Source organism: Grus americana, chromosome 33 (assembly GCF_028858705.1).
Source record: "Grus americana isolate bGruAme1 chromosome 33, bGruAme1.mat, whole genome shotgun sequence".
Lineage (NCBI taxonomy): Eukaryota > Metazoa > Chordata > Aves > Gruiformes > Gruidae > Grus > Grus americana.
In genome coordinates, this window is record NC_072884.1 from 562,845 (window position 1) to 574,097 (window position 11,253).

General features: G+C 59.7%; 1 protein-coding gene across 4 annotated transcripts in view; it reads right to left on the reverse strand.

The window, feature by feature from the left end:
- Positions 1-10,704, reverse strand: part of WIZ (WIZ zinc finger) — a 54,525-nt gene extending 43,821 nt beyond the window's left edge. For 3 of the 4 annotated variants that reach the window (XM_054807805.1, XM_054807806.1, XM_054807804.1), the window contains exons 1-2: positions 10,332-10,704; positions 4,687-5,141 (exon numbers count right to left, since the gene is read on the reverse strand). In XM_054807805.1, the coding sequence (XP_054663780.1) occupies positions 4,687-5,141; positions 10,332-10,699 (823 nt within the window). In that variant the 5' untranslated portion in view covers positions 10,700-10,704. The remainder of the gene's footprint in view (positions 1-4,686; positions 5,142-10,331) is intronic. The other variant, XM_054807807.1, reaches the window with a different exon arrangement.
- Positions 10,705-11,253: the final 549 nt, after the last annotated feature.

The window sequence follows — 11,253 nt, forward strand, 5'->3', positions numbered from 1 at the left end:
TGGGGACGTGAGCCTGTGGCACCGACGTGCTGCAGGGCTTTGCCGTCCACAGAGCACGGTGAGCCCGCGTTGGGGACCTCGTGGCACGGCACGACGCCGTGGGGACCGTAGTGACACCCCACACTGCCACAGCATCCCCAGAGCGGGACGTCCCCAAATCGGGGACCGCAGTGACACCCCACGCTGCCACAGCATCCCCAGAGCAGGACGTCCCCAAATCGGGGACCGCAGTGACACCCCACGCTGCCACAGCATCCCCAGAGCGGGACGTCCCCAAATCGGGGACCACAGTGACACCCCACGCTGCCACAGCATCCCCAGAGCGGGACGTCCCTGTATTGGGCTCCTTGTGACACCCCACACTGTCACAACATCCCCAGAGCAGGACGTCCCCACATCGGGAACCTCGTGGCACCGTCCCCAAGCGCGGGGAGGAGCCGGGTGCCGTCCCCTCCCACACGTGCAGCCGAAAGCACAACCCCAAGCCGCCCCCTTGGCCACCAAATCCCCCTCCAAACCCCCCTCCGTCCCCCACGTGTCGGCAGGACCCCTCACCTCCGGTGAAACCTCCGACCTTCCGCTCCATCGTCGGTGACCGGGGCGGGGGAACCAAGGGGACCAGCTCCTCCCTGGGCAGCCCCAAACCAACGCGATGCCGCGAGTGGTGCGAGGGAGGAAGAACGGAGTGGGGGGGGGAAGAAAAAAAAAAAAAAAAAGCTCAAACGTGTTGATGGGCCGCCACCGACCGCAGCTCCAACCACCTTGCCGATCCCCGCGCCTTGCCAATCCCCGCGCCGATACAGGGAGGAAAATCCCCCCCCGGGCACGGGTTGATAAGGGTGCAGGTGATTCAGGAAACAGGAGGGAACCACAGCCTGGAGATATTCGAACCCCGGGGCACAGCCGCCTCGCTGGGTCCCATGGGGATGCAGCACCCCCCTTTCACCCTGGGGAGGATGCAGACGAGCCCCAAAATATGAAGGGGACAAAGACTGGAGCATCCCCGGCCCCGTTGCTGCTGTCCGCAACAACGAATTACCCAAACCGTTTCTAAAAGAGCCCGTGTGTAGCGCAGCACCCCAAAAAAAATCCCGGTGAGTAGCCCGAAACGCCCTCCCGAAGAGCAAAGAGGGGAGATGAGGCCACCGAAAAGCCACCAGAAGGGTCCCTGTGGAATGTGGCACCCAGCCCCCATCACTCACGGTGCCTCCAGCCGAAAACGGGGCGACGGTTTGAGTACCACAACCAGGGGTGGGAAATCCCCGGCAGCAGCTCCTTCCCCCTCCCCGCGCCGGCTCAAAGCTCAGTCGGGCAGAACGGAGCAGCTGCCCGAGCCGCCACGGCGCTCGCTCCTCTGCTAACGAGCCGGCCGCCGCTCGCTTGCCACAATCGCCGGCACCGGGGCGAGCAGCAACATGGGGTTTCTTCCTCCACCTCCTCTCTGCATCCGCCGCCCTTCGTGGGTCGCGCTGCCCGTCCGGCACTGGCTCGGCACTCTTGGCAGAGATGATGGAGTGATGCCCCATGCCAAGGGCGCCCCAAAAAACCACCCTTATCGGGGGGAAATTCTCTCCCGGCAATCGCTTGCCGACCTCCCGGCAGCAGCGTGGCTCTGAAAAACCTACCGGCAGCTGCCAAACCACCACCGGCTCACGGTTGACGGTGCTCAGCAGATGCTGGGATAATTTGGCCATGATGTGGCTGTTGGAGGCATCAAAAGAGACCCAAAACCTTGAGTTTCATGGAACCACAACCATTCACACAGGGTTTTCCCACCCCACGGACCCTTAGACCGGTCTGCCGGTGTTGGGGATTAAAACAGTTTATTTATAGAATATTAGAATTAATTGCGCGATCGTTTAAAATTAGGTTGGATTGAAATTTGAGTGGCTTTGCTTGGCATGAGAGACTGGAGACCAGATGCCTTGGGCCACAAACTGTAACTGAACTTTAGTTGAACCTTTGCTTGGTGGAAAAGGAGAAGTACTGGAGTCTTGCACAACGAGATAAACTGGACCAAACCCATAATTCAAGGGAAGGACCTTCAAAGAAAGAGAGAGAAACCGTTCCATCTCAAGTCAACCGAAGACAGACAAGACCCAAGCACGGATAAGACGGGAGGATGGTGAAACTGCTGGAGTAGATAAAACTCGAAAGACGTGACTCCAATCATCGTAGAGGAAAAGTGGCTATTAAACAGAAAAAAATCCATGCGTGTCACATCGACAAGCACGTGAATGCCTTGTGTAGTAGACGTGAAGGTATAAAACGCGTGGGGAAAATAACCGAGGGCGTCTCTCCAGAGACACCCGGCTTGACCCGAAATAAAGTGACTCAGTGACAGAACTGAGGGTCCAAACTCTTCTTTAGAGCCGGAGGTCAAGCTTGGCTCCGGCCGCACCTAGACTCTGGTCTGAGGAGGAGTTTGGCAAGCGAGGAGGTCCAGCCTGAGCGTCACAACTCGGCCGGAGGGTCTTCTGGGACTCTTCTCTAACGGCCAACTCTTAGCCTCTGTTTTGGGGCATTTCACCTTGTTTTTTCCAGCTGAGAAACTCATCAGGGGCTCGCCCAATCCCTCCAGTTGCATCCCCTGAAGTCCGTCCATGAGCATGGCTGGAGCTCAGTCCACCCAAAGCACCACAGGACCCCAGCTGAGCCCCACCACCCATCCAGAACCAGGCTGGACACCCAGCCCAGGACATTCCCCATCTCCCAACAGAGCCCTCGCTATTTTTTGGGCACTGACTCCCTTTAAACGTCATCTTTAAACACACACGTCCATCCCCTGGAGCTAATTTTCCACCCATTGACCACAGTGAAGGAACCAAGAGGCGAAAAGCTTGCCAGATGCAAGGGGGTCCTTCCCCATCCACCCCATGGTGGTTAAATAAGAGTGGGACTCACCAACCAGGTCACCTGAGCCAGGAGATAAGGTTTTAAGTCAACCGATGTTTGCAGAGATGGAAAACTCGTTATAGGGAAGCAGCGTTGAGGAGGAATTACAGCCGGCGACTTCATTGCTATTACCAATTCCAGGTGGGGAAGAAGCCACCCTCCAGCCAGAGGACAAGTAACACGGCAAGTCACCAGCCAGTGGTGGGATCTGTGGCCACCACCCACCTCGTTTCCCAGCGAGGACATGGCCACAGGGAAGGACAGGAGTCCCTCAAGGGTCCGTACTGGGATCAATACTATTTAATATCGCCATCAACAACATGGATAGTGGGATTGAGTGCACCCTCAGGCCAATGTGACTTCTTGATGGGCCAACAAGTGTGCCAACGTGAACCTCATGAAGTTCAATGAGGCCAAAGGCAAGGTCCTGCGCCTGGGTCGGGGCAATCCCCAGTATCACAAACTGGGGGATTAAGAGCAGCCCCATGGAGAAGGACCTGTTGGAGTGGGTCCAGAGGAGGCCATGAAGACGATCCAAGAGCTGGAGCACCTCTCCTATGAAGACAGGCTGAGCGAGTTAGGGTTGTCCAGCCTGGAGAAATGAAGGTTCTGGGGAGACCTTCTTGTGGCCCTTCCATATATAAAAAGGGCTTATAAGAAAGATGGAGAAAGATGTTTTACCAAGACCTGTAGGACAAAGGGCAACGGTTTTAAACTGGAAGAGAGTAGATTTAGATTGGACCTAAGGAAGAAATGTTTTATGATGAAGGTGGGAGACGCTTGACCAGGTCATCCAGAGAAGTTGTGGATGCCCCATCACTGAAAGTGTTCAAGATCAGGTTGGATGGAGCTTGAAGCAACCTCATCTAGTGGAAGATGTCCCTGCCCACAGCAAAGGGTTGGGCTGGATGATCTTTGAAAGTCCCTTCCAACTCAAACCCAATGAAAACCTCCTTGCTCATCCAAGAGCCCTTAGAAGGGAACTTCTCCAGAGCCAAGCCATGAACGGACCTCACAGGGATGACGAGGATCCCCCACCCACGACATCCCCTAGAAGAGCACCCAGCACGCACAGCGGGGGTTAACAGCGCCCAGAATATCTCAGTATAGCTCCATACCGGCACCAGGGGCCAACCAGTCCTTGCTGGAGCTCCTCATCCCCCGTCACCTGCGCAGCACCGGCGGCACGGCTTCCCCGGCACCAAGCGGTGGGGCAGAGGACAATGCCTTTGCCCTGCAAGCTGGAGGAGCGCTTCCCTTTTGAGAAGAGAGGAATTTGGCAAGGCCAGGTGCAAGCGGCGCAGTTTCGCTCGGCGCGGCCGGCAATACCGAGAACACACGGGTCGCAGTGGAGCATGACTGTCTTGCATGGGGACAAGCGAGGTGTGCCCGTTTGGGGACACCTTCAGTTTGGGGTGCCAACGCTGTGCCAGGGGGCAAGAGGGGTCTCCAAAAAGCCACTGGCTTGATGCACCACAGGGTTTTGTGCCCATCTGCGGTGCTGAAACCAGATGGCGGCACAACGGCACGGAGACGCTGGCCCGGCATTCGTACCCTTCCATCAAATCCACGCATTTCTCACCGTCCCGCGGTTCCCGTTTCACCGCGAGATGCTGGAAGCTGAGGAACACCTCCAACACCAAGACAGCAAACGTCTGCTGCAAACCACGACGGCGCGACCATCAGGCAAACCGACCGAATCAACCCAAGCATCGCCAGCCACGCACGAAGCACCGGGACACGTCCCCGTTCCCCAAGAAGCCACCCCAACGGCGCCAACCGGGGACTTACCAGCCACGTCGTGCGCTTCCAGGGCGACGTCGGGCTCTTGACGGGAGAGCGACGAGAAGAAGTCGGAGTCCTCTTGCAACGGGCACAGCTCGGTGCCAGAGGGTCCTTTCCCCTCCCTGCTCATCGTCGCCAGATCATCCGCGGCATAGAAAGCATCTTCCTCAAGCTCCGTCTCCGTTTCCACTGACGTCCCAGATAAAGCCGGGTTCTCCAGAGGTTTCTTCGCATCTTGAAGGAAAGTGGCTCTTCGTTCTTCGCCTTGGGGGCACTCAAGGGCAGGAAAAGTCTCTTTGTTTGGCTCTGGTGTCATTAACAGGGCTCTGCCTCCATCTCCTTGGCGCTCTGAGAAATTAGGGACAGCTTTCTCCATCCCTCGCCGATTGTGCTGTGTCACTCGGAAAAAAACACCGCGCCGGCACTCGGGAGGGTTGGCGGCCAGGGACTGCCGGCAAAATCTACAAGAAATAAGAGATAAGGAGGAAAAAATGAGAAAAGAGGTTGGATTGTGCCAAGGTGGAGGAGAAACGGTTGTGGCTCTGCCTGTGCCAGGAAACCCAACAGTCCCGGTGCCTCGCCACAGTCACCAAAGCTCTCGGTGTCCCAGAGCAGGGCAAGACATCAGGTCCCACTGCTCTCCCCTCGATAAAATTGGTGCTGCCGGTAGCTGGCACGGTGCCGGGTTCCTGCCGGAATCAATGCACCCCAAAAGGTGCCACCTCTCCCCGATACGGAGCTTTTTTTTTCCCCCCTCTACGCCACAATTTGCTGAGGGAACAGCGTTCCCTCCCTCCTCAGCCATGCACCCCCCAAAAAAACTCCCAGTCGCCCTCAAATCGATTATTTATCCCCCCAAAAAATTTCAATCGCACAATGCAGTGCTGGAAAAGCCACCGGTTTGCACCCCTGGGAGCTCTGCTTTGCCACCAGTTGCCCCAAAATTGGGGTGGCTGCCCCCAAAACCGGGACGCGGGGCGGGGGGGGATTTTTTTGGGATGCTGTGCTACATCCTTCTCCCTGGATGAATTCAAGCAGATGGGACAAAGTGGTACCTTCACACTGGGGAGACCCCCGGAGGGTTTGGGGACCCTTGGGGGGCAACTAGGTACCAGTCACCCATGTGTGGATCCCCCCAAAAAAACAAACCCATCACCCTAAAACACTTTTCACCACTCGACGCTGCTGCAATCACAGGATAAAGGGTGAAAAAGAAAATAATTGGGAGAAATAAAGGAGAGTTTTCAGGATCCTGATCTCTGCAGGGCAGAGATGTCGGATCGAATCCTGACCCGAGCGGGCGGAGATCGAATCCTGACCCGAGCGGGCGGAGAAGCGAAAAATAGGAGGAAAGAGGCGCTAAAAAGCCAGGCTTATCAGCTCGGTGCGAGGATAAAGGCACAGGAGGAGAGCGAAGGAGCTAAATTTACCCCGGCGAGGAAGGAGAAGGCAGAGAAGAGACTATAAATACCTTCAAGGTAAAGAATGCAAATGAAGAGGGAATTATTCGAGCTGGCGCAAGATATTTCCCCGCCCCAGGGCCGAGGGAGGAGAGCGATGGTGCAAACCCCAACGCCCGGCGGCCACTTCGAAATGCCACCCCAAAATCTCTCCCGCCCCAAAGCAGCGGGTGCCTGTCGCTTCCCCGGGGAACGATGCCCGGAGCCAACGCAGGTTAGTTTGCCAATAAGAAGTGAAAAATAGAAATTTAATTAAATAAATTAAAAATATGTTTGCTCCACGTGTCGGAATCTTTCTTCTGCGAGGATCGTTTGCTCCGGCTGGCTTCAGTTTGTATGGATATTCCTCAGGCATCGCCCCGAAATGGCACCCGATGCCCACACCGCGCCGGCGGGATGCTCTCACCCCGAAGAGCGGCACGATTTCGACGCTTCCCATCAGTCCACAGGGGATTTTTGGGGAGAAAACCCCAAATTTGAGGATGTTTAAGGGTTTGCTGCGGTGTCAGCTCGGTGCTGGGCTGGGAAGAGGGATGCTCCGCTGGGATGAAGCCACCGCACCGGCTTACCAGGGGGGAAAAGCAGCGGATTGTGGCATCATCTTAAACCACCGTCGGGCTTAAATCCGGTCGGACATGTGCGGCATCTCCCATCGTGCCACGGCAGCTCATCCGTCGTGCCGGCAAGGACCGTCGGAGAAGCCTCCACACCGAGCAGCGCTGGCAGGAGGGGAGCCCGGCAGCCGGCACGGTGCCGGCATTTCTCCTGATGTTTCCTGGCATGCCATCAAACAGCGAGGAGTCGCCCCGAAACGTGTCGCCCCGCCGCAAGGAAATAAAAAGGCACGGCGAGGCGCCGCGTGCGCAGCGGCAATGTGCTGGCAAAGCTGGCAGGGGACAGGCAGGGGACAGGCAGGGGACAGGCAGGGGACAGGCAGGGGACAGGCAGGGGACAGGCAGGGGACAGGCAGGGGCACCTGGGATTCCAGGGAGGGAAAAAGCCATCGTGGAGTTTTGCCTTTTTAATTGCAGCCACATCTACAGCCTGGCCGGAGACCCCGGCACGTTCCCGAGCCAGGGGGGTCCATCTGGGTGAGAATGGGTGAAAAAAACCCACAAAATGGGTTTATTTTTTAAAAGCTGTGGGTTTTGGGCGCATGGGTTTGATCTGAGCCAAGTCCAGGATGGAATCCAGCACCCCTCAGGGACCACCAGCTTCCTTCCCCGCGATAAATCGCAGCATCCCTTTGGCAACGCGCTCGCTAACTCCATCCAAACCTTTGCTCACCAAACCGTGTCTCACCACGGCCGTGCTGAAACCCCCGCGCCGGGAACGATGCCAAATCCATCACCCGCACCCCGGCGTCAGGCTCAGCATCACCCACCGGCACCTCGACCCACCAAAATCCCAAACCCAACCGCACACGAGCCGGCGCAGAGCAGAAGGGACATCAGTGCCACATCCTGCACCTTGCTCACCAAAACCCCCACGTTTTCCCAAGTTTTTCCTTTCTATTCTTCCCAAAACACAAATGCAACCATCTGCCGTGCCGGCAGCGCTCCCTAAAAACCCACCATTTTCCCCAAAAACCTGCTTGGGTGTTTCCAAGCTCACCAGAGGTGGAAAAAAAAAAAAAAAAAAAGAGATTTTTTTTTCCTCCCCCCCGCCTCGCTCCACACCGGCGCCCTAAAAAGACCCCAAGCGCTCACCGTAAAGTTCAAAACTTCTCTTCTCGAGCTCCGCTCGCTTCCTAAGCTCCGCTCGCTTTCCCAAACTCCCTTCCCAAGCTCCGGTCGCTTCAAGGGTGGGAGCCGGGACTGCGGAAACCCTTCCCCCAGCCCATCGCCCCAGAGCCATGCAAAGGCGGAGCAGAATTGGGACAATTTAAATGCTAAACCGGTTAAGTGGGGACAATCGCTGCCTTCCCTGGAAGTCGAGAGGAAGGGGCCTTTCCCCAGGCCAAACGACTCAAGGCGGGAGTTTCTGCAATGGGTTACCCTCACGCTTGAGTGGGAAATGTGGGGTTTTTCTCTCCCCCCCCCTCCCCGTGGGGTGGTTTTGGGGTTTTGGTTCCCCCCCCCCCCCCTTGCTGGGAGAGCCACGGCGCAGGAAAACGGCAACGGGTTTTTTTTCCCCCCTTCCATCGTCACTGAGCGTGCCGGGTCCGGCGCGCTTGATTCAGGCAAGCTATGGCAGCGTGGGGTTTTCCCTCCCCCACGCGGGTTTGTTGTTTTGGGGTTTTTTGCCCACCCACCCCCCCCCCGGGAGAAACCTGCAGCAGAGCGGAGCCACGGCGCAAGAGGACAGTGCCGGGTTTTTTTCCACCCCTCCGTGGTGGTTCGTGGCCAAGTACCGGGGTCCAGCGCGCTCGAGTCGGGCAGGCTCCAGCCGCGTACGTGTGTTTTCCCCACGTGTTTGGGGTTTTTTTTTTTTTCCTCCCGTGGCAGAGCAGGAGGACAGCACCAGTTTTTCCGGGTGCCAGGTCACGGCCAAGTGGATTCTTTCCCCCCCCCCACACGCGTGTATTTTTATTTTTTCCTCGCTGGCAGAGCAGAGCCGCAACGCAGAAGGACGGTGCCAGCTTTTCCTCCTCCGTGCCAGGTCACGGCCAAGCTCGCAGGGTCCAGCACGCTCCCACCGGAGCAGATTCCGGCTGCATGGGTTGTTTTTTTTTTTCCCCCCTCCCCGTGTTTTCTTCTTCCTCGCATGGCAGAACGGAGGACGATGATGGTTTCCCCTCGCTCCATCCCGGGCCACGCAGGGTCCAGCGCGCTTGCATCAGTGCCGCTTACGCGCAAAACATAGAAAACTCAGAAAATTCATCGCACCCACGAGGAAAATTCAGAAAGGCGGCGAAAGCTCCAGATTTCAGTGCAGGAGGAATTCGGGGAGGATCCGGGGAGCTCCCAGGGCTCAAGCCAGGATGATTTCCTTCCGCAGGGAAACCTCAAGTGATCGGTGACATTCCTCCCCGGTGTTAACGAGCTCGTTTAGCAGAAAAGTGGCTTTTTTTCCTTATCCCAGAGCCAGAATGAGCAAAGGACGCGTCCCCCAGGGAGTTCTTCCATTTCTGCTCCAACGATCGCGGCTACAAGCTGGCAAATCCCGTTGTCGAAGGGTTTTGTTGGGATGCAGGGCTGGGATCCTCGGGGAATTCAGCTACGGGGTCGTCGACGCTACCGGATGGAGATTTCACAGCGCCGATGGGGACGGTTCGTCCACCAGCTCCTCCAAACGACGTGCCGGAGAGTGAAATTCAGCATCGAGCCGTGCCGGGATGAACCGAAAGCTGCTCCGGGCGACGGCGGCACCGCTCTCGTCTTCTTCGCCGGCGGTGGCACCGGTTGGGCTCCGACCTGCTCCCGCCATTGAGCTGCTTGGGAAGAGGAAACGTTCCCCGGAACCGCACCAAAACTCACCACCGAACCCACCGGTGCCGCCAATCCCCAGCACGGGGGTGAAACCCCACGCCGCTGCTGCCTTCGCAGCCCCTCGCCGGTTCCAACGTCTCTCTGGTCGGCGGAGGAGGGAGATGCAAAGCTCCCGGTGGAGATTATGAGGTCGCCGGATGCTCGTTTAACCCTGGTTAACGAGCTCGGCAGAGGTCAGCCTCAGGAACCGTGCCGGCGATTGCGGCGGAGGTGAAGCGGCACGAGACAGGCCGAGGGGAAGCGTCAGGGTGGCTCTGGATCCATCCCATCCCCGTCTGGCAGGGGGGAACCCAGCCGGTAGATGCCGAATCCGGCACCGTTCCGTCCCGGTGTTGCTGCCTGGTACCTGCCGCGCGCTGCCTGTACTTACATCGCTGCCTGTACTTACCCCGCTGCCTGTACCGGACGCTCGGGTCCCCTCCTCACCACAGAGCCCCCCCCCCACCCTGGGCACCCAGTTCCCCACCCCGGGTGTCCCCCCCACCATCCCCCTGGACCCCCGGGTCCTTTCCCCGTTACCTCAGGCCCTGGAACCCCCCACACACACCTGGGGGTCCCCACACACACACCGGGGTCCCCCCCCAACACCGGGGTCCCCCCCCCCACGTTTCAGCACCCCGGACGGGGCCGATATGGGGGGGTGGGGGGGTTGGGGGGGGTGGCAGCGTCGCCTTCCCCCGACCCAGCCGCGGGTCCCCCCGGTTCCGCTTTGTCTCCCACCGGGCCAGGCCCCTCACCCCCCCCCGCCCCGGGCACTCACCCCGCCGGCTCCCCGGGGCCGGGCCCGCCGGGCTGCTGTTCCTCCTCAGCGGCGTCGCTGTTGCTGCAACCGCCGCCCCCGCCGTCTCCTGCCCGGTTCCGGTCTCCACAGCAACCGCCGAGCCGGGGACATGGTCCCTTTAAATCCCCCCCCGGGGGCCCGGCCGGTCCCGCCGCCGCCGCCGCCGCCGCCGCCGCCTCCTGCGCCGCTCCGGCCGCTCCCCCGCCCCCCTCCCGACGGCGGGGCTTGACTACGTCACGCCTCGCGCGACCAGGCCTCCGCCGACATCTTGGGGGCGGCGAACGGGGTCCCGGCACCGCCTCCGTCACCGCCGCTGCCGCCGCCGTCGTCGCCGCCGCCGCCGCCATGTTGGGTCGCGCCTGCCCCACCGCGCGCTCCCGCCCCGCCGGAACGGCCTCCGCGCGACGCCGCCGTCGCCCTCCGCCCTCTCGGACCTGCGCGGCGCGCTGCTGATGACGTTGACGGCTCGGCGGCGCCGCCATCTTGGGAGTGGCGGGGAAGGAGGGCAGGGGAGAGGCGGCGCGGCGACCTTCCAGGAGGGAGGGGAGGGGAGAGAGAGCGAGAGCGCGGCGCTGGGCTGTACGTCATCGGCGAGCGACGGCGGCGCCGCGCCGCCATCTTGGGGGGGCGGAGGGGGGAAGGTCTGGCTGGTCTGGGAAGGGGCGGCCATGAGGGGATCCCAAAGCGTCCCCATGTCCCTGTCCCCAGGGGTCCCCATGGCCCTGTCACCCCCAAAGTGTCCCCACGGCCCTGCCCTGAGGGGTCCCCATGGCCCTGTCACCCCCAAAGTGTCCCCATGGCCCTGCCCTGAGGGGTCCCCATGGCCCTGTCACCTCCAAAGTGTCCCCATGTCCCTGTCCCCAGGGGTCCCCATGGCCCCGCCATCTCTGTCACTGCCCCA